Consider the following 24531-nt stretch of genomic DNA (forward strand, 5'->3'; position numbering starts at 1 on the left):
GTGTAGATTATTGTAGTAGTAAAGTATTGTAGTTAATAAAGCGGTTCAGACTTTGTAAACCGTTCTAACAAGTCGAGTTTTCCTCACACTTCAATTAGAATCTGCACTCAAACAATCCGCTCAATAAAAAAAAAATAAAAGAGAGAGAGACAGAGAAGGTGATGTGAGAAAAAGTAAAGTATAATGCAAATGCCAAAGTTATAGGAAATTCTGTGCAGATTATTTTAGAGTAATGCTTTACTAAAAATTGATAGCTTTATTTATGAAAATCAAACAGAAATAAAGCATTTTCTCCATTTTTTGAAAATAACATGTATACCAAAAAAAAATTTCTTTTGGCAAATCTAGAATTATCCCAAAAGGAAAAGGAGAAAAAAAAATCTAACTTAAGGAGAAAAAAAATATTAAGGAAATAAACATTCAACTCTTTAATACGTTGAAACAATTTACCCAAAGATTGAACAATAAGTAATATGAGCAGAAATGGTGCAGCGCGAAAGTTGAATGAGTCGCTTCCTTAAGCGATTGTTATGAAATCATTTGACCTTGCTATCACCATTAAAATAATCAAATTGCCAGCGTGCACCTTTGTTTTCCTTTGTAATGGCTTTCATAGTTTCCTGTTCAGCTTTACCTTTTGCAGAGATCTCATTAATTTATTTAGCTTTAGAAATCTTGAAGAAGCGGCTGAAAGGTAAATATGAATTTTCATTATAAGCGTGTCGTAAGTCTGAAAATAATGTAACTGATTTGCGAATCGTTAAATAAGCAGACGCAACAATATCATATTTGTTTGCACTTATGTTTATATATCTTGATAATGTCATAATATACATTGATTTAAAGCAATTTGGGCTAAAGTTTGTTATACAGTCATTTGGCGCTTTGCGAGGTTGGCAATTTTTCGGTGGCCCGTTTGTTACCTTTACGCTATTGGTGCCATTCGTACCACATTCGGCCATTTCACTAAAATTTGGCGATAAACTTTTTTTTTTTGGCGAAAATGACTGTATATCAAAGCTCTTCCGCAATTTGATTCATTAGGTTTAAGTTCATTTCTAAACTGAAAATTGTTTAACTCTTTTTAAAAAAATTTCTTACTTTTTACTTTCTCGTATATGTAGTATAAAGTAATCGTCAAAAAAGGCGAACTCGAAAAAATTGATGAATCTCCACGAAACACATTAATGGAAAATGTCTGTCTGTCTGTCTTTGACAGAGATAACTGATAAACGCTTTGAACCAGACGGCTGAAATATAGTTTACGCTGTTTACACCAAATTTACTGATTTCTCTTAAATTTTAAATAAAATCTGTTCTGAGGAAGTCCTTCAGTCCGGCAGTTCGAATGTAAGTTAAACCGATAATTACAAAACGAAGAGAGCTAGATAGATAAGATTCGGTACACATATTTAACATCTGTAATGTAAACATCTATCATATTTTAAGCCAAATCTAACTACGGGTTGAATGTCTGTCGGTCTGTACTTTCAGAAATATGTAAACAATACAATTTAAAAACACAAGATCTGAATACATCCATTTCGGCGTGTGATTTTGTGACTGTCATTGAGGTTCTCAATCAAATTTTTATTTCGTTCCAGAAGAACACGCGATAGATTCAGTAAAATTACTAAATTCCCGCTAATAGTTACTATTTCATAACCATCGTAGGCTAATATTATGTAAGGTGTTCTCTGCCGTGAGAAGTTTATTAGAGAGTGTGCGAGAACTTTTCGGGGAGACAACTCAGCTAGTTTTAAGGAAGAAAACTCTTTTTTTTTTTTTTTTTTCACTTTCTCGTTTACAAAGTGTGTAAAAAAAATACTATAAAAATTAAGAATTCGAAATTTTGATGAATTTGCACGTTTTAAATTCTCTGATATAGAAAAATGGGTTGTTGGCATTATGCTGCCTCCTGTCTATCTGTCTGTGAACGTGATAACTCAAAACTGCTTTGAGCTAAACGAATGAAATGTGGTATGTGGACTAACGACCAAATCTGTAGATTTCTATCAAATTTTGAACGAAATCCATTCACACGATGTTTGTCTACCTGGCTATTCGATAACAAGGTAATATGATATCTTCAAACACAAACGCTATAACACCTGGGATTAGAAACAACATTAACACCAAATGTATTTTTTCTTAATATATAAGTTATAACTTATTTTTTAAAAGAAAAATATGTATCTTCATGTATATTGTTCTTGTATTTTGATTATAATTTAGTTTTTCAGTATTAAAATAATTTTAAATATAATTTTAACGATAAAAATATTTCAGAATAACTATTTTCATCTTAAAATCATTAAAAATTTTAAATCTTTGGATTTTAAGAAAGATAAATTATTTATTATAACTCAACGAAACTGTATTTATATCAGGAATTAAAGAAAGCAGCTGATATAAATAAAATCAGAAAACATTCAAAATGTTTATAATCGAAAAGAAAAAGTAGAAAGCAGATGTTAAGTTATGGATATGCATAGGCAGATGGTTCAAAATTTTTAATAATGTACGATATGCTTTGTGCTCTGCCCGATTTTCTAAAGAAAAACTTTTTTTTTTTTTTTTTTTGTAGGTAAACGATTTTTTTTTTTTTTTTTTTAACATTCTGTTAAGGTTTTTCTTGTGGATAATCATTATTTATGAGTTGTGCAAGGTGTCAAAATATATTTATCTTATTTGAAATGTTTTTACGATAACTGCAATTCTTTATCTTGTATGTAATAAAAATTAATGAAATATTTTTATGATGTCAGTAATTAAGTGACATTTATCATCATTTAAGTTATATATGTAATTATTTTTCCTGCTTGAATTAAAATTATAATTCCAGCATTAAGTGAATAAACATTTATTTTTGATGAAAATTTATTTTTAACATTTTTAGAAACATTTTTTCATAATTAGAGTTAAACATTAACTAAAACTGTCTGTAATGTTATATATTAATGAATAACTATACTAAATTAAATAATGTTGCCTTTTGTAAAAGTGTTCAGAATGGAATAGATTGTTTAAGTATTCTCAGTTTTAGTTTCCAAACTTTACCGTATGTGAAATCGCGTCGAAACTGACATTAAAGAAATTGACATTTTATTCTGTAAAAAACAAAAGTGAAACGAACAAGAAGTTCGTACGCTCTAGAAATCCGAATTGCTGAATTTTCTTTAAATTTTACTCACAGTTTTAAGGTAGAGTTGAAAATTTCTTCGTAACAACCTGATTAAATAGTTATTATTATTTTATTTTTTTTACTAACTAAAGATTATATGTCCATTGCGCATGTTTAGCATAAGCTGTCTTGCTAATGCACATAAAGAAATCCGCTATTTGCTTGCGTTTGGGCTCTTTTGTTGTAAAAATAAAATGTGAAAATCTTCAGTTATCTACTTGTACTTCAGTTATCTACTTCAATTATCTACTTCATGATAACTCCATCGATCAAGTGCCTGAAAAATACCTTTTCTTCCAAAGATATTTTTCAAAAAAGAAAAGAGATTCAACGTTCATTTAACTGATGCATTTGCAGACGGTAAGAGAATTTTCTTTTTCTAATATTTTTCTTTTTCAAAAAAGGAAAAGATTCAGTGTTCATTATAGCTGATGCATTTGTAGACTATAAGAGATTTTTCTTTTTCAAAAAAGAAAAACGATTCAATGTTCATTATAGCTGATGCATTTGTAGACTATAAGAGATTTTTCTTTTTCAAAAAAGAAAAACGATTCAATGTCCATTGTAGCTGATGCATTTGCAGACGATAAGAGGCTTCTGTATATTATAATATTTTTCATAAACCATTTTTTTTACATTAAAAATATTATATTTCTGCATTTTTTAATTGGCTTATTTAAGTATGTGCGGGAATTCAGTTAACTGTTCATATTAAATTTATTTTTATTCCTTTGTATACGACTCTTGAGAAGCCGTCAACAAAAAAATGGAATACCTCTGTAACTTTTTTTATTATTATTTAATTCCACAAATTTGGTGTCGATGGAAATTATTCGAGGGAGAAGGTTTTTTGAGATGGACAAACTGATTAACCGAGTTAATTACTACCTCAAATTTTTTTCCATTACAAGAATCTTTTTTTTTTTTTCTGAATCTATTTGTTGTCATAAAATTAACTTCTCAAAGTAGTTTTATGGAATTCTAATGATAATTTTGAGAGTTATAGGGTTATAAAAAAAGACATTTGATGAGTCTTATGAATTTTCGATAATATCTCGGAAACTATTAAATTCTTCTCAAATATTTTTTTCACTTAGTTAAAGAAAATCATCATATTTCATAAAATCCTGAAATAAACGCAAAAATAAAAGAAATTTGATATATTTTTTTGAATTTTTTAATGTGAATGTGTGAAAAAAGTGAATTGTAACACTATAAAATTTTTGCATTGAAGCAAGGCTGGCATGCTAAAATGCCGGTATTCAAGAAAATTGTGCGTGCATCTTAAATATTTTTTTGAAATATTCACAATAATTATAAAATTTCCATAATCTATTTGCAACGCTCACTCTTTGAGGGACCATATATTAAATTTATTTTTATTTATAGATCTACACTTTATGAAGCTCAAGCTTCAACGATAGTTATAATTTCGCAGTTTGTTAAATAATAAATTTATTTTCATATCAGACGATTTTAATTTAATCTGAATTTCGTTTTCTTTTTTAAGAAATGAATAGGTTTTTTTTTCTTTCTCAGACGATATAAAATTTGATTGCCGGATAGATTGACTGTAGGAATATTTAATTAATCTTTTTTCTCTTTATAGGCAATTGTTAAAAATCTGAGAGTTACTAAATATATGGTCCCCGGTGAGTAGGCTCTTTTTGGGGCGGAGTTTTTCAGAAAACATAATTCAGTATATCTCAAGAATTACTGCGAAATTTGGATACACTTGCATGAAAAAGCCTGCTGAATCGAATTGTTAAAAAATCTCAATTCCCGTAATGGAAAAATTTCGAGATAGTAGTTAATTAACTCGGTTAATCAGTTTGTCCATCTCAATAAACGTGTCCCTTTACACCATTTCCATCGACACAAATTGTGTGAAAATACGATAATGAGTAACAAAACTACGGAGGTGTTCCATTTATTTTGTTGACGATTGTACCACGTAGCTGCCAAAAGCTCATTTAATACGATAAATGTAGTTTTATTATAGTAAAAATACTTCACATTTTGCTGACAAATATTGAACACTAGACATGCTGTAGTCCTATAAATCAATATTCGAAAAGAAAAATTGTATTAAGAATAGTACTTTATTAACATGTGATTCCATATATTTGTGAAAACGATTAATAGCAAAAACGAAACGAAAAGGAAAGACAGAATTCGATATATGGTCTTAATACAATAGCATAGAAACATTTTAGTGTTTCATGACGATTCATTAAATATTATGTATTTGTTACGTTAATCGCGTGCCACTAATGAATTACAAAAGACATGTATTTATTTCAACCAGCGATTAATCTCTAAAAAAATTGCCGAAGGCATCATGTTAGTTTATTATGTTCAGCAATAAATACCCTGTGGTTAAGCTTACATTTCGCCTACAACATACAGTTAATAGACAAGTACTAAGTATTATTATAATAAAACTAGCTGACCCGGCAAACGTTGTTCTGCCTTATAAATTATTTCTATTGAATATTTTGGTTGTTAGCGAATGTATTGTAAGTGTGTGGGGTTAGGATCTATGACAGAAAGAGGAATGGAGCTCTGTAGATGATGATCGCCGATTAAAACTAAAAAACACCAACCATTCATTTTCTCAATACAGTGTATTTCATTAACGTAACGAACATATACATTGTTTGATCTCTTAAAAGTTAAACGTAAGGTAAAAAACATAATATATTTTTTTGTCCTAAAGTATAAAAATGAAATAAAGAAAATCAATATTCATTTCGAAGAGCAATTGAGTGCACGATATTTTTTCTCAGTTCGTCTTTAGCCAACACAAATAAGCTCGATAGTTTGCCCACGCGAGAACATGCCACGTGTGAAAAACATGGTGTGCCCAAATCTAAGCCGCAAACAGACATCGTTTGGCCTTGCGACTTATTGATTGTCACTGCGAAGGCGAATCTAATAGGAAATTGAACGCGTTTGAATTCGATTGGCACGTCTGTGAGAATCATTGGAATTCGTGGTAGCAAAACATTTTCGACTCGGAATTTACCATTCAAAATGGCGGCTTCAATAACGTTTTTCATCAATTTTTTAATGACCAATCGCATGTCATTGCACAGCCATGGTCGGTTCCAATTCCGAACTAAAATAACCGGAGATCCAACTTTCAGTCGTAGAAGGTGAGGTGACATGCCTGGCAAATCCAGTGAGTTCAAAAACTCTGTTGGATAATCTACAGCTTCGTTAGCATTGCAAACTGTATCGATCAATTTGTATGATACCAAGTCGCCTGGCAACGACTGCTGTATCTTGAAGTTTAAATCGTCGACGTCCACATTTTTTGCTGCAAAAATGGCTCTTTCTGCCAGCCACGCATGATTTATGCGTTATGTGCGTACATCGGGAAATATGAGGTCAATGAGAACATTTTGCGAATCAACGATGGTGCAGAAATTAATGGGCAATTTTATGCATCCAGTATTTTCATAGACAGCAACTTTTCCATCGCCGATATCTAACAATTGGTCCGAGAATGTGTCAGCAGATGGATCTTGTAGCTTTTGGACGCGCATGTTTATTTTTATCTATTTCAACATTACGTCACAGTGGCGATGATTTCAAGCAAGCGTTGATCCCCTCAGCGTACGGTGAACGTGGATAGGGACACCCTAATTACCTAGCGTTATGAAATATACTTTACGACCTATTCTCATACCTACCAAATACACATAAAAAATTTCATGAAAATCGGTCGATCCGTTTCGGAGGAGTACGAACACAGACACCGTGACATGAGATTTTTATATATTAAATGACGTTAGCTGTTCAAATATTTTTATATATTTTATAAACATCTAATATTTCAGCAACTTAATAATAAAAATGGATTCGTTCCGGTATGGTCTGTAGCCAGTTTTTAGATGTAAGCAGATACTTTGGGAAGATATGAATTTGTTTCATTTTAATATTTTCATGCATCAAATTTGAGGAAAATCCATACGCATGCAAAAGTACTGACCGATAGATGAGCGGCTCCGTTGCCAGATTTGGTTTAAAATTTGATAAGGATATAGGTGTTAAAGTTATGGACAAAATTATATCTATCCAGGTCTTTGCGGTTTGTAGTTACTGCACTCATTTGTATCAGACAGACCGACATTAAGTCAGTGGCTTTCATTTACAATTTGGTGCAATGATTTCCTACCAAGTTTCATCCGTCTGTCTAAATTCGATTTTGAATTATCTTGTTCATAAACAGACATCATTTCGAAAATGTGTTCATTGGGCTCAAAGAAATCTGAAGTGTGCAATTTTGTTAAAATCTCTAGTTTGAAGATTACAGTATTTTTTCTTTGTGAACACTTTATATGAGAAAGTAAAACGGCAGATGGTATGTTTCCCCAGTACTTTGATCAATCAATTTTGTCTTGTTTCATTTCCACGATCTTTGAATACACAAATATGGATCAGTAGCGTTGCATGTTTTTTGCTTTGTATATTGATTGAAATAGTAACAATCAGTCTTTTATGAATGAATGTACAAAATTACTTTACTAAATTAAATAAATTAATTAAAAATCTAATATATAAAGATGAATTTTTGTTTGTTCGTATTTTATATGTTTCCGTACCGTTCATCCGATCACGATAAAACTTTGCCAACTTATGCTTGCACTTGCGCGAAGGTTATAGGCATAGTACAATTTTCTGTATAGTACAAAGTACAGTTAGCAGTATATGTGCTTTGCACTTATCCGCGCATGTGCGAAAAAGTCATACTGCGCATGCGCAAATAACAAGAGCTGTCGTATGCATATGCGATATATTTCTTTGTTTACGTCTGATTTTAAACAGCAATTCAAAACTCACTATGCCCCAAAAAATTAACTGATATTGAAATTAATTAATATTGGAAAATTAACTGATATTTGTTGGGCATTTATTGGGGAAGATTTTAGTATATTGAAGTAAAAGTAGTTGAAAGAAAGTAGTTTTATAATTCGAATTTTAATTATTTTCCTAATATCTGTTTCACCATGACAATAAATAAAGCCCGAGGACAACGTTTCACACCGCTGGAATTGACCTAAGCGAAGAATGTTTTTCTTATGGACAACTTTATATGGCATTTTCTAGAGTTACATCCAAACAAAATCTTTTTGTCTTGGCACCAGGAGGAAAAACAGCCAATATAGTTTACAAAGAAGTATTATGAAACAAGCTCAATTTTATTTTCATATCAAATTATACAGAGTTGATAAACAAGTTTGGAACAGTGGGTGCAATGACTTATTTGCATATTTTTAAATTTTAAAACAGCTTTCCTATGGCATATTTTTAGGGGATTGTTTTGTCTATGAACATATCATATTTTAACTTGTTTAACACTCTAAATATTTCTGAATGTGTTCTATAAAAAATGGTTTTGTTATTATTTTTGTTGATTTCTAAATGTATATTTATGTTTGTTTGATGTTGAGTGACATGCCCATGTCATATCTTGTGGTAACTAGATTTAAGTTTAAAGCTAATTTTTCCTCTTGGATGTTATGCCATGGGCAACGCTGTGCGGGTACTGTTAGTATCTTATAAACAAAAAGGAATTTATGTTTGTTCGCGCTTCCTTACCATTATGCGCTTTCTTATTCTTCCTTATGCGCTGGCGTAACGTTCATGCGATTGCGATAAAACTTTTTCATTTTATTGCTTGCACTTGCGCGAAGGTTATAGGCATGGTTCAGTTATTAGCATTTATGTAGAATTTTAATTAGTGGCCATTACCATTCCACTGTTATACTGAATGCATCCAATTCAATTTAGTTTTTATATATTGTAATAGATGGCACCATGGGTTCTACTAATCGAAAGTGCTAAGTCACGTGACCATAAATTTTATATAAAGCGAGCTGTTGGCATTCGCTTGAGAGCAGAGAGGCGTTGCATTGTTTAGCTATGAGCAGACATCTTGTTAGGCTTCGCCCTTTGTGCCATCTAAATATTTTACTTCTAACTTTAATGTAAATAATCTTTCCCGTCCTAATTGCTAATGTTCTTTTAATCGTGTTTACTGTAAATAAATTATTTGTTTTTCTTTAAAAGTTTCTTAATCAGTACCCTAGACACTGATCCAAATGGGATTGAATGGGCATTTTTTCCCACCCAGTCCTAGATTTATTTTGAACACAATTAAAATTTACAAACAAATCACTTCATACATTTCTATTATTCAACACTATTTTAAAATTGACAATCTACAAAATACAAACAGTAAATGGCAAACGGCATTCGGAGTTAATGCCACATATATTAAACAAAATAAAATTATTATCATTGATGCCAATCAATGCGAGTGAAATGAAATTAAAGTGTTTCATTTTAATAAATTCTTGAAACATTCTTCTTTTTTTTTTCCAGATTTTTTTCGCAAGATAATTCAGTTGGTGTTATTAAAGTGAAAGTTTACACAGCACAGATGAGGAAAACGGTAGCCGTAATAGGAGCAGGTAGCAGTGGACTGACTGCGATCAAAGCGTGCAAAGAGGAAGGACTCGACGTGGTGTGTTTCGAAAAAACCAATCGAGTCGGCGGATTATGGCATTATGACGGCGACAAAAGCGAAGAAGTGACAGTTATGAAATCCACCGTCATCAACACTCACAAAGAGATGAGCGCATTCAGTGACTTCCCACCCCCGAGTCATCTTCCGAACTACATGCACAACTCGCAGATTCTGCAATACTTCCTCATGTATGCCGAGAATTTCGGGTTACTCCCCCACATACGCTACAACCATGAAGTGATCAGCATATCTAAATCTGATGATTACGAAGAAACTGGCAGATGGAAAATAGTATTGAAAGTACTTCCGGACGGAAAAGAATTCGAACAGATCTTTGATGGTGTTATGTTGTGTAATGGACACCACGCGCGTCCGAAGATACCACAGCTTCCTGGACAGAGCGATTTTTTGGGGCGCGTGATGCATTCCCAATCCATGAAAGTGGCAGACGATTTCAAAGAACTTAATGTTCTTGTCGTTGGCATTGGGAATTCCGGAGTGGATGCAGCAGTGGAGTTGAGCAACGTTGCCAAACAGGTAAGTAAAAATCTCGAGAGAAAAATTGTTTCCGGGATATGAAAAATGAATATGACACTCCCTGATTCAATTTAGACCATTTGAAGCAATCATTCATTGAAGGGAGATAGTTACTGTTTTATTTAAACCAGTCGCTTATGGCGACCAGCTGATTCGCCGAAGATATTGGTTATCTTTAATTTTAGTTAAACCGTTTAGGTATATATCCTTGATAAAGTGAAATTACAAAACATTAAAAATGTGTTACTTTAATTGCGTTACAGTACCTGGAAAACCAAGTTTCTCTCTGCAGTTTTTTTTTTTTTTTTTTTTTTTTTTTTGTAAAATTGTATGTGTGTGTATGGGGGGGGAGGTTGGCGCAAATATTTAGATACGAATCGCATACTGATTACATTGTTGCTATTGGATGAGAGCCGAACGTATTCGTATTCGGATAATGTCACATAGCGCCATCTCACAAAATGTTGAGGTTAGAATCCTATGAAAATAATACAAGAACCACAAAACTTTACGATATGGCACTATTTGACATTTTCAGTATGGGAACCGATAGAAAAAGGCTCTAACAGTTAGTTATAAAACTATTTTTTGTGTGTAAAATCGCGTTTATTCAGGAAAGACACCTATATAAGTAAACTTAAAAGGCAAAACTTTATCTAAATATAAAATTTGATTAAAACGGTTAGAGATAAATCGTATCTGATATGCACGAAGTATATATATATATATACACACAAGAAGTGCTCGTTTAAAGTTATATGCTCCGCTCGTTGAGTTAACGAAACTTTCTAATGGAAACAAATCCCTTGACATCGTGCCGCCATTAAAAATGTAAATGTATGAATCATGTATCTTCTAAATTTTGCAGTATTGCAACTTCACTTCACTTTTTTATCGGTTTCAAAAAATACAAAAATATTAAACGGAATCCTTCTTTAGTTTTCAACAATGGACGAAAATGACACAATCAGATTGTTGATGAAATAATGAAAACGACTTGAATGACAGAGCAACAATATAATCTGTTGTTCAAAATAAAGCAAAATAATAATGATAATAATAATTAATAAATGAATAAATAAAATGAAAAAAATTCAAGCAACAGTTAAATTAATAATATTTAAAAGACGATTTTTTAAATTTTGAAACAGACGATTGCGCAGTAATATTTTTGAAGGTTATCGCAGGAAAGGCGAAGATACAGTTTAATTTTTAATTAATTAAAATTATAATTAAGATTTCCAAAAAACTCGCTTCGAGGTACACATTCCCACTCTCTAAAGTATATGTGCCAGATCTGTCAGCTGATTTATTTTAGTATTCTTAATCTCTGCCAATAATAAAGATGAATATGTGAGTTGGAACTGTACAGACCAGGCCGTTTGACCTAGAATTTTCAAATTCGGCCCAGGTGTAGTTTGGAGGGTGGAAATGGTCATCTTGAAGTGTTTTTTTTTAAATTTTAATTAATTAAAAAATAAGCTAGATTTTTAGGTTTTTTCGCTTTAACTATCGAAAATATTTTCGGCGAAAATGATCTTTACACCATTTTAAAGTCTAGAAAAATTATCTTTTCCATGATGCCATTTTAGTTTATGTAATATTCTTTAGCCTACTCTCAATTAATTTTTAAACACATTTAACATTAAAAACATCTCACGATAATATTTTCATTTAGGGATGACGAATATTTTACGAGCGGTTATTACGTAACCAATATCAAAAAGTCACAAATACAAGTGATCAATACTTTTCAAAGAGGGGTGTGATTCAAATCCTTGATGCGATCTTACTGTTGATATTTCGATTACAGGTTTTGGATCACGATAGAAACTAACAATCGATACGATATCACTGAAATTTACCGGAGCGGTGATTTAACTGGAAAGTAACAATCGATACGATCTGTCCAATGGAAGCTCTCCAACATAACAGAAAAGGAGAAATCTGTGAACGGACCGGTTATTGGAATCATCGTATCACTGAACTGCATATCACTGAAATTTATCGGAGCGGTGACTTCCCTGGAAAGTATGAAGTCGCCGCTCCACTTCATGAGAGTAATCGGTCTTACTGGTATTCGTATGTGTTGATGCACTGTTCCATACAAATCGTTCTTAATTGCTTGTGATTTGACTTTGCATATATTCCATTTACTGGTGGCGCCATCTATTGGTAGAATACAGAACTAAAGTAAACAATTTAAAGTAATGACATTTATATTTATTTCAAAATTTTTGGAAAATGGTTTACTCCAATAAATAAATTAAATAAATAGTTTCGAAAAAAAATCAAATTTAAGAAATAAGCTGAAATAGATAAATTAATTCAGACACACGTTACTTAAATTAGTGAATTAAGTGTTAATTACAATTAATAAATTTTATATTTAATATTAAGTAATAATTTTTAATTAATAATATGATTGAAATAACAGATATTTGGAACGCATATTTAAAAATAACTACAGCAAAATTATTTGTTATTCAAAAAATCGTGGATTATGCATCTCTATTTTCATTGTTCTGAATGAAACCGAAATAATTTTCATCAAGTATTCAACAGCGAGATTTTCTTCCATTGTTGAAAGCTAAAGAAGAAGGATTACGTTTAATGCTGACGTAGCTTACGAGACGAATAAAGAAGAAAAGTTAAATACAGCTAAATAAATCAATTTAGGGTTGGGTCAGACATATTAGCGCTACGATCATGAAACCGGTTTCCATTAGGAAAGTTCACAAGTGCAATGAACAAAGCTTATGCAAGACTGTTAAAATAACACAGCTTTAATATCTGACAGTTTGGTAGAGTCATGAACGTGAAATGTAATGTTAACGATTTAAATGAAATTAAATAATAACCAGTATCTCTGAGGAATTAGCTAGTTTGCAACTGGTATATAAATATTATGAAGCCCCGATTTATTTTTAGTAATACCCGATTATCACATAGTCCAAAATTCGATCAATCTTTATGCTTATCTACTCATCTAAATATTTAATATTTGAAAATTTTGATATATGGAAATTCTTATTCCATCGCCGATCGTAGACACAAAAAGAAAGTCTTTTTCATATTCAAAAAGGTAAACTTGTGAATATATATCTGTAATGATATCTCCTAATCCAATTTAAATTTTAATTAATTTCCAAATTTTTATCTTAATAAAATAATCAATATATATATATATATATATATATATATATATATATATATATATATATATATATATATATATATATATATATATATATATATATATATATATATATATATATATAAATCTAATTTAAACTTAATTAATTTCCAAATTTTTGTCTTAAATTAGCCCATATTAAATTCATTCTAAAATATTCTCTTATTTCCTGATCCCATTCCACTTTTTCTATTTAATGAATGCAACAAAAGCTCTATGAAAATGCTTTAGTCAGCGGTTTCCACACTCCGAGTGAAAGGATAATATACTGTCCAGCTAAGCACATTCTTTTAAAAGACACCTATGGTTCTCTTACTTGTGATTGATACGTGTTAGAAATCCCTATTAAAATCTCACAGTATATATTTACAAGTATAAATTTTTCATTAGCTTTTCCTCATTTCGTGCTGTGTCGTTCTGTGTTGTGCTCCTCACTTCTGCTTGCGCAAGAATCATTTCAGAAGACGGAAATAAAACAAAGTTAAAAAATTGAAAGTCTTTTCAGTCTCCGAACCTGCCTTTTGCTTCAAAAATTATATGCTTACAACATATATCTATATATCTCTCTCTATATATAATGATATCTCTAAATCTAAATTAACTCCTAATTAATTTCTTAATTTGTATCTTAATTTAGCTAAAATGTTCTCTTTCCTGATCCAATTCCCATTTTTAATTTAATTAATTCTACAGGTGCTCTAGAAAACTGTTGGTCTCAGCATTTTCTCACGCTCCATGTGAAGGGATAAAAATCCCTATTGTTTACAATATTCTTTTAAAGATACATAAGATTCAGTTACCTAAATCTACACGTCTCTATACGTCTCAAAGAAATCCCTATCAAAATCTCCTTGTAAAATCACTGAAGGAAAAAATGTCGGTCTCTTTTGCACTTGTATCGTGATGTGAAGAGACGTCCGTTTTATCATCGCTTCTTGTACATAAAATGCCTCCCGTAATGAAATGAATCGAAATTAAAATTTCAAAAGTTTCTTCTATTCGGCCACACAATTGCTAAACACATGTTTTCATGAAACTTCACTCAAATTATTTCATTATTTTCGGTGAGCTGCATTACTTCATTCTTTATAGTTAATTATGTAATTATTTTCTTTGAAAAGACATTTTCAATAAGAAGAGTTCTATAAGCAGTCAATTTAATAAGATTTGTAAGTTGTTTGACTGTGTTATTGTTCACCAAACAGTTAAACCAGCGGGAGTGGTCTCTCAAAAACATTTTCGTACACTCTCCAATAAAGATGTTTTCCCCGCTCCCTCAGCAAAAAAATTGTGGACTTTGGGCAAGACAGAGAATGCCTTACACGACATTCGCGTACAATAATTATAAAATATTAACTTTCGGCGTGAATTGAGCATTTTTACTGAATCTATCGTATCATGCTTGGCGAGTTATTTGGCGATGAATCCGGGGCATGCGAATAATAATATCCGAAAAACGTGCTTTTCCAGAACGAATCATGCTTGGCGAGTTATTTGGCGATTAATCCTTGGCATGCGAATAATAATATCCGAAAAACGTACTTTTCCAGAACGACTGAAACAACACTTTGACTCCGTGTAGTCAAAAAATGACATGCCGAAATGGATATATTTAAGTCATGACATTTATAAGTCGTCGAGTTCACTTGCTTCTGAAAGTGCACGCCCACAAATGGTCAACCCATTGTTGCATTGGTTCCAAAATTTCTTAATTATATACATTATATATGTTAAACCGGTGCATCCAATATTATCCATCTAGCTTTCTTCGTTTTGCAGTTATCGTATGAATTTGCATTCGAGCAGCCGGACAGACAGATTTCCTCTGAAATCGTCTAAATCAAAGCATTTTTGAGTTATCTTTGTTACAGACAGACAAATACAACGCCGAAAATATTATTTTCGAATTCGGGAAAGTTTAATCCGTGGAGATTCGTCAAAATCTAGAGTACCCATTTTTTGACGATTATTATATTTTCTCTATACTATGTATACGGGAAAGTAAAAAGAGTAACACTAAATACTACTGTATGATATAATGGATAATAATCATAATAACTCATAATGATTATCAATCGAGTAATAGAGAAATATAAAGCAGGAGATATAAAAATCTGTTAAACATTTTTTGTTTATTGTACACGAAGTATAGAGAAAGAATTATAACCGTCCAAAAATTCGAAATAGAGATTCTGACTCATCGTTCCGTTTTAGACCTCCCTGCATTCGAAGCACACGTTTTTCGAACATTTCTGTCTGTGTATACCAAAGAAAACTCAAAAATTATTTGAGCTAGACAGATTAAATTTGGTTTACGTTCTTTTTATCAAATTTGTTGATTTCTAACACATTTTGAGAGAAATACGTTCAGAGAAAGTCTGTCTGTCCGGTTGTTCAGACATAAATTAAAACGAAGAAAGCTAGATTCGGTATACAGATTTAGCATCTATAGTGTAGAACCTATCTCATTTCAGCTGGACCGCTATGACCTGGTGGTAAGGTCTCGGCTTCGGAACCGGAGAGTTTCAGGTTCGAGACCCGATTCCACCGAAGAACCGTCGTGTAAAGGGGTCTGTTGCACTTTAAATCCGTCCTGACCAAACGTCCTCCCGCTGGTGTGGTGTGGAGAGAGGAGTGTCAGCTCAGGTGTCGTCCTCGTTATCTGACCGCGGTTCAAAATGACGAGGTCCGTCCCGAAATAGCAAAAGTGTTGCTTCAAACGGGACGTTAATATAACTAAACCTAAACCTATCTCATTTGAGCCAAATCAAGCAAAGGATGGATCGTTTGTCTACCTTTATTTTCAGAAACATGTTCACTCGATAACTCAAAAATGCAAAGGCTTAGATATATAATATTATGGGATTTTGTGATTAGAAATGTATTTCTGTATTTGCTTCAATGGGTTGGGAAAAACGCTTCTAAGATACATATTTGACCAGGGAGTAAGAGGCAAAAAACTCGACAAGGTATGGTATGGTTTTTTGGCACAAGGTCCAATTTAGGACAAGCTGCGCCATTCACAAGGATTTTCAAACAATTCCATGTGTAAAAAACTCGACAAGGATAAACTCAATGAAAATTTTAAATTCATGTCAAAGTTTAATATTTCTTAACTATTGTACGACAATGCCATGTAAGGCGTTCTCTGATTTAGCACCTTTATTAGAAAGTATGCCAGAAAGTTTTGAAGAGACTACACTGGCTGATATTCTCCGAGTTTTCGCCAACTCATTTATTTTCGTTCTAGTACCAAATTTCGTTCTAGTACCAATGTATAATTCACAGAACAACATCTGAAGTGAAAATAAGTTTTTAAAATTTGAACTTAATATTGTTTTTACTTTCAAATATACGTAGTATAGAAAAAGCATAAGAAACGTCCAAAAATTCGAACTCCAGATTTTGACGAATCTCCACGGATGAAACCTTCCTGAATTCGAAAAACACATTTTTCGAAAATACCCGTCTGCCTGCCTATGACACAGAAAACTCAAAAAAGCTTTGATCTAGACCAGAGGTTACCAAACTTTATTTTTCTCTTGGACCACTTTCAAAGTTTTACTATTTTCGGTAGACCCCCTGTTGCTACATTTCTACTGTATTCCCAAAACTCCTCGAAAATATTACCCTAAATTGCGGGTGTTAAGAAGAAAAAAAAAAGTAGCACATTTTCTTGTGTCCTATTTATTAAAATAATACTTGTGGTTATACAAAATTATAAACATTTATTATTACAAACAATCAACAATTGACAAAAAATCAACAATGAATGAAATGTAAATCAACAATAAAAAATAGTCCTACTTTTAATGAGACGGATGTACTTGATGAATTGACAGCAAATTATCCATATTTGGCTTCAGTTTTGCAAGAAGTAATCTCAAATCTCCCCGTTCTGTGATGTTCAATCTGCTCCTTTCTTTTGTTAACAGGTTGGTAACGGCACTAAAACTTCTTTCGACAAGATATGACGAGGGAAACGCTATCAAAAAAATTTTTCGCAATTTCCCACAGCCCAGGATATTTTTCGGGGATTTCTGCCTGCAGCCAAAATGTTTGATAGCCTTTTTTAAATTTCACCTTCAGTTCCTCGTTCGTGCTGAGCTCAAGTAGCTCCTCTTGTAATACCACATTCGCCTCTTCCGTTTCATCAAATGGTATTATGATCCATGGTGGTATTTCCATCATCAGAATATCTGAATATCTTCATCAAGACATTCTATCTGTGACAAGTGCAGAAACTGGGAGAATTCGCGCCGACTAAGATTTTGCTTCATTAATTTCAATTTACCAAGAAAAGCCGAAATTACACCCTTTGTTTTTATTAAATTAAGGCTGTCCCCTTGTAACTGCAAGTTAACGTCATTGAATTTTATGAACAAATCTGTTAAGGACGCAATGTCCGCTTTATATTTGATCAGATTTTTTTTTAAATCTACGTTGATAGGTAAATCCAAGCCAAAATTTTTGTTCTTTATTATGAAAACCAGAAAATTTTTCGTGGACCCCCACTTACAACTTGTGAAACCCTGTTTTCTTTTCACATCTACGTGGACCCCCATGTGGTCTCCTATGCACCCCTGGGGATCCACCTGGACCACTTTGGGAACCTATGATCTAGACATATGAAATTTGGTATACGGTCTTTATACCTTTCTTTTAAACTTCTATCAGATTTTGTGCAACATTCGCTCAGGAAGTCTGTCTACTCGGCTATTCGAATATAATTAAACACGATAAATAGAAAATGAAGAGAAAGATAAAATTCGATACTCAGAATTAACATCTATAATGTAGACCCCTATCTAACTTTCAGCCAAATCCATTGAGAGATGGACAGTCTGTCGGTCTGTACTTTTAGAAGCATGTGACTACGATGATTCAAAAACGCAGTGACTTAAATACATCAAATTTCGTATGTGTTTTCGTGATTACAATTTTAGTTTTGTGAAAATTTTTGTTTCAATCGAATGGGAAAAATGTGTCTAAAACATAAATTCTGTTTTCGGATACGCATGCCAGAGATGAATAGCCAAAAAAGTTCGCCAAGGATGACACGACAGATTCAGTAAAAATGCTAAACTCACATCTAACTATTTCGTAACTATTGTACGCCAGTGCCAACACATAAGTATCTCTAGCATAACACTTTTATTAGAGAGTATGCGAGACATTTTTGAATCACTTCCGCTGGTTTCGATTTTACAAAACCACGATTATTTTTTAAAATATTTAACTGAATATACTAAACTGCTCTAACAGTCTGGTATTCCCGAGAAAATCGATCTTTTTTTAAGAATGTTCAAACAGCATTCTTTATTTGAAATGATGAGATATTGTTTGGCGATACGTTTATTCGCCCAGCTTATTGTCTTTTAAGTTATTAAATGATTAATATTGTTACGAAATTTCCGGGGTTCGTTTGGATAGTGGAAGTTATATGGTGTGAAGAACGCTCAATCAGCAGGCGGCAGTAGAAAATGAAACAACGACGTTTATTCACACGAAGACACACAGGACAGCACAAGGACGACAACTATATACAGCGCAGAAGACGATTATCTTCAGCCGAGACGTGCAGCATACAACAGCATACACAGCAGCATACAACAAGACTCTCTACTGCAGACAGTAACGCACAGCTTAGTTCAGCACTAGCTTCACTCCGTCGCTACTCTACTAATCTCTGGAAGGCCAGTTCTTTACCGTCGATTCCGACTACGACGACCTGGCAGCCGCGGCCGCCTCCTTTTATAGGTCTCAGGGAGCGAGGCTAGAAGCTCAGGGTTCGAGGCATAACTCGGTTCTTATTGGACGGATCGGGAAAATTCTCGATGTTTCGGGTATAATCTATTTTGGCACCAAAGTCGCCAAATTCGTCGCCAAGTTGCCAAATGGTCGCCAAGCTCTGGGACCTTCTATGGAACCAACTATGCTGGGAAGCCGCATCACAGATTCGTAACAATATAAAATGCATTTTTTTTTAAATTCGCCTTTTTATTTGATATAGCAGAGAAGCATGAATTAGTTCACCGCAAATGATACCAGCGGGAGTGGTCTTCCTTATACTATCTAATAAACCCGTCATGCCAGAGAACGACTTGAGTGGCACTGACGTACAATAGTTGAGAAATATTAACTTTTGGCAAGAATTTAGGATTTTTGATGAAGCTATCGTGTGATCTTCGGCGATGAATCCCCGGCATACAGTCTATAGTACCCGAAAATTCAATTTGTGCTTTAGACACGTTCTTCTCAATCGATTGAGAAAAAAATTTGACACAAAACTGCACTTGTAGTTCCAAAATCCCGTACCAAAATTGATACAAGTCATCGCATTTTCGAATTATCCCTTTTACATGTTTCTGAAAGCACAGACTGAAGACAGCCCACCCTGGCTCAAAATGTGACAGGTGTCTATACTGTAGATGTTAAATCCGCGTACCGAATCTCTATTTATCTAGCTCTCTTCGTTTTGTAGTTATTGTGTTAACTCATATTCGAACAGACGGACTTCCTCGGAGCAGATTTTACTCAAAATTTGATAAAAATCTGCAAATTTGTTATTAAAGACCGCATACCAACTTTCAACCGTCTAACCCTAAGCATTTTTGAACCTAAGCCTTTGTCACAGACAGACGGACAAACAGACATTTTCCAAAATTGTGAACTCTGGGAAATTTAAAAAGTGGAGATTCATCAAAATTTTGAGTTCGAACCTTTTGACAATTACTACTCTTTCTATATACAAAATATGCGAGAAAGTAAAAATGTGCATATGACGAAGTAAAAATTCTATTACGGTTTAGTTTAGTTACATTAACGTCCCGTTTGAAGCAACACTAGGGCTATTTTGGGACGGACCTCGTCATTTTGAACCGCGGTCTGATGACGAGGACGACACCTGAGCTGGCACCCCCCTCTCCACACCACGCCACACCAGTGGGAGGACGTTTGGGCATGACGGATTTAACGTGAAACTGACCCCCTTACACGACGGTTCTTCGGTGGAATCGGGTCTCGAACCAAAAACCCTCAGGTTCCGAAGCCAAGACCTTACCACCAGGCCACCGCGGCCCAATTCTATTGCGGAATGGATGATTGGCGAAAACACGCGATTGAATGTTTTAATGGATGCGTTTGAATTCCATCATAACATTTAAAAATTTGGTTACAGATAGAATATAAAATTAAATTAAAAACTATTAAAATGACGGATAAAACTGTAGGAAATGAAACTGATATCATTAGAAAGGCAATTCTTTAGTCTCAAAGATAATAAAACCTTCTTTGCACAATAATTGTTTAAAAAGATACAAACAATTTCCGTAGGCAAGTCATAGCGTTTACCCATTTGCGATGGTTTGTCCTACTTTAGTACTCGATTCAACTTCCTAATGGAAGCTTGCTTCTTAGTTTCTTTTTTACCTTCTTTCCTCTCACTCATTAAACTTTTTGGTGACCATCACCAGAAACAGTTATAATAATACAAGGTAATCAAAATTAAAACACTCCAACTCTTAGCTCTCTATATAGCGAACTACTCAGTGTAAAGGCTTCGAAATTGTTGAACATACTATTCAAGACATGGGAAGAATGGATTATTCGGGGGGGGGGAGTTTCAGAAACATCGATAGATGGCGCTGTACAACAATAAATATGCTGAAAAGACTCAAAATACACATTGATAACACATTTTATTCGAACGTATCAAACATTCAATCATCAGGACCTTATCGATGCAAGGGAAACTGCTAAATATGGTTTTCTTCTAGATGCAAAATCTGTATTCTGTGGACAGCTTGTTCAACTGTGGTTCGTAATTGGGCGATTGAGATGCTTCTCCCATGCAGAGTGACACCGTCTTTCAAATCTGGCAAGGTCACCAGACGTCTTCGATAAACAAGACTTTAAGTATACCCACAGCCAAAAACCGCACGGATTAAGATGTGTAGAACGAGATGGTTAGGTTGCAGGAAACGCGCGACTCATTACTCTACCATTAGTAAAATGTTGCCGAAGAAACTGCTGTACAGAGTTCAATGTCTGGAGGATCTTCATCGTGCATAAAAGTAATTGAATCAAGACATTGAAGCTGTTGCATTTTGGGTACAACAAAATTGTCGAGAATATTTTGGTTCTTCTGGTCCTTTGCGTTAATTCTGAAGTCGACAAAACTCTCAAAGAGCAACTGCAGCATTTCCTTTGTCTTCATAAAACAACATCACAAGCAAAGCGCGAAGCCATCGCTGATAGGAATGACAATTTCCAGCTTCATCCCTTACATGCAAATCAAGGGTTTATGCAAATTTTTGTGCTTATAGACCGAAATTGCAGTTACAATGACAGTTTCAGTCTCTTTATTTATTTATTATTTTTTTTTTCATATCAGCAATAGAAATTAGAAGGGAAAAATTCCATACCGCTAGTTTTGTGTGTGTGTGTGTGTGTGTGTGTGTGTGTGTGTGTGTGTGTGTGTGTGTGTGTGTGTGTGTGTGTGTGTGTGTGTGTGTGTGTGTGTGTGTGTGTGTGATTATTTGCGTCTTTTAAGCATGATTTCTGTTGTACAGCACCATCTATCGGTGTTTCTGGAACTAATTTTTTTTCGCGTAATTAGTTTCCCCATGTCTTGAATAGTATGTTCACCATTTTTGGAGCCTTTACTCTGAGTAGTTCGCTGTATAGAGAGCTTAGAGAAGGTGTATTTTAATTTTGATCACCTTGTATTTTGCGACTCTATTCGAAGCGCTGAATTCATTGCAGCTGTAAAATCGTTCAATGATGCAGTAATGATTTGCTTACATTTGACCGTTGCCATTCGATAATAAGTAATAAGAATGATTTCTGTGTCTCGCATGTTAGCGTTTTCTATATATAGACTTTAAAATGCAGTGCTTATCAACAAAATGAAAAATAATTTCTCCAAGTTTTTAAGTTTAAAGATCGCCCTTTTTATTTGATCAATTTTATTTTTAGGTTTATCTCAGCACCAGAAGAGGGACGTGGATCTTTACCCGAAGTGGACCTTTCGGGTTGCCATACGATGCTTTAGTTTCCAATAGATTTCTCACCTTCATCTACAAGCTTTTAGGCTGGAGAATCTCAAGCTGGTTGTTTGAAAATTTCTTTTTGGAAAATAAGCTCGATCATTCCCTTTACGGATTAAAACCGAAACATCGCGCTCTGAGTCAACATCCGACCATCAACGACATCTTACCTACTAAAATATTAGCGGGCAGAATCAATATCAAAGGAGATATCGAAACTTTTGCAAAGAATGGGGTTATATTCCGCGGTGAAAATACTGTTACACCTGTTGATGCTGTGATATTCGCAACCGGATATAACATTCAGTTTCCTTTCATGAAGGAATCGATTCTGAACTCGACCAACAACAAGGTAGAGCTGTATAAGCTGACCTTTCCACCGGACCTCACACATCCAACACTAGCTGTCATAGGTCTCATACAGCCAGTGGGTGCCATTTTTCCTATTGCAGAGGCGCAAAGTCGGTGGTTTGCGCAGTTGATGAACGAAAAAATCACCTTGCCCGACTACAAAACGATGAAAAATGAAATTTCCTGTAGGAGGAAGGCCATGGAGGAAAGATATGTGGAATCTACGAGGCACACCATTCAAGTCGATTTCATTGATTTCATGGATGACATCACGCAAGAATTCGGTGCAGCGCCTAATATGTGGAATTTGTTTCTTAATGACCCAAAATTATTTTTCGCTTGCTTAGTGGGTCCCGGTTTACCTTACCAGTATCGACTTAATGGACCTCATTCTTGGCCAAAAGCTAGGGAAACAATACTGAAGTTCCCATCACGAGTGACGAAGCCATTGTCTAATGAGATATGTCACTCACGTTACAGTTTTCTTTCACCTTTCAGACTTATAAATATTCTTCCCGCTTGGGTTATTATTATTGTGGTTTCGCTGATTTTCAAATTGTTTCTATTTTAAACAGACGATTTTTAAAAAAGCTTATTTATTAGGATAGTCCAAATGAAAAACGGACAAGTTGAATGAAAAGAATACTTTTATTGGAAGTCAAAAGAGATTGCCCTGGGTGTTGCAGCACAGGTCCCATCATTTAGGTAGCCTTTGCTATAGAAAGACGGTGGTTGATTCTTGAGGAAGTCCTTCCAGGTTCCTTCACTTCGCCGTCCGAATGGAAACGTGTCTTAAGTGGCCCTAAACTTGAGAAGTCACAGGGTGACAAATTCGGACTCTAAGGCAGATACGTTCCAACGGAATTTTCTTAAGGTCGTCTAGGTTTCACGGAGACATGTAGGCTGGCATTGTCATGGAAAAGGATCACGTGTTGTGTGAGAAGCACTGACCATTCACTTTTGATTGTTTTACGTAGTTTCGTCAGAGTACTGTAGTATTGTGTTGAACTGATTGTATTCCTTGGGGAAGGAAATCCATCAAGAGTTGTCCACGGCAATAGATGAATCAAAAATTGTACTACCGCGCGCTGTTCTGATCTGGATCCATGTATAGCACTACTTTACTTTCGATCAGTTTCCTCTAATATGAACAGCTTGCACTGTTGAACGTAGTCACACCTCATACCATCCTTTATATACGAGTTCGGTGGCGCTGCTATAGCTGCAGTTATTCTGACACAATCGCAAGTGTCCACTTTTCATTTGGGCAACCCTCATATTCTCACGAATACTGGTAATTAAAATATAGTTTTATTTTATACTTGATGATAAAAAAAAATGGTAACTAATGCTGGCATTGGAAAATATTAAGAAACGGAAAATTTACGAATGATAATTAATAATAATTGTTGTAAATCATTTTCTATTTTCTAAAAAGAATTTGCTAAAAGTATAATTATATATTTTTTCAATTCCGAATGAACTTTAAACCTCTGTAATGATAAAATTTATTTTAATTTTAAAGAAAAATTTTTCTTTGTAACGTTAGATTTCAAATTGCTTTATTTCCATTATCTATAATAAGCAGAAATAAAATTTGTTTTACTTTTTTTTTACTTGTCTGTTTGTTTTAGAATTAAAGTGTCTACTAAGCAGAAATTATTAAATTTAATTA

General features: G+C 33.6%; 1 protein-coding gene across 1 annotated transcript; it reads left to right on the forward strand.

Annotated features, from left to right (window-relative positions):
- Positions 1-572: 572 nt before the first annotated feature.
- LOC129957602 (flavin-containing monooxygenase 5-like) lies at positions 573-24422 on the forward strand. The gene is made up of 3 exons (XM_056070020.1): positions 573-694; positions 9578-10259; positions 22435-24422. The coding sequence occupies exons 2-3, from the start codon at positions 9636-9638 to the stop codon at positions 23425-23427; spliced, it is 1617 nt and encodes a 538-aa protein (XP_055925995.1). The 5' UTR covers positions 573-694; positions 9578-9635; the 3' UTR covers positions 23428-24422.
- Positions 24423-24531: the final 109 nt, after the last annotated feature.

The sequence above is a fragment of the Argiope bruennichi genome, chromosome 11, assembly GCF_947563725.1.
Source record: "Argiope bruennichi chromosome 11, qqArgBrue1.1, whole genome shotgun sequence".
Classification (NCBI taxonomy): Eukaryota; Metazoa; Arthropoda; class Arachnida; order Araneae; family Araneidae; genus Argiope; species Argiope bruennichi.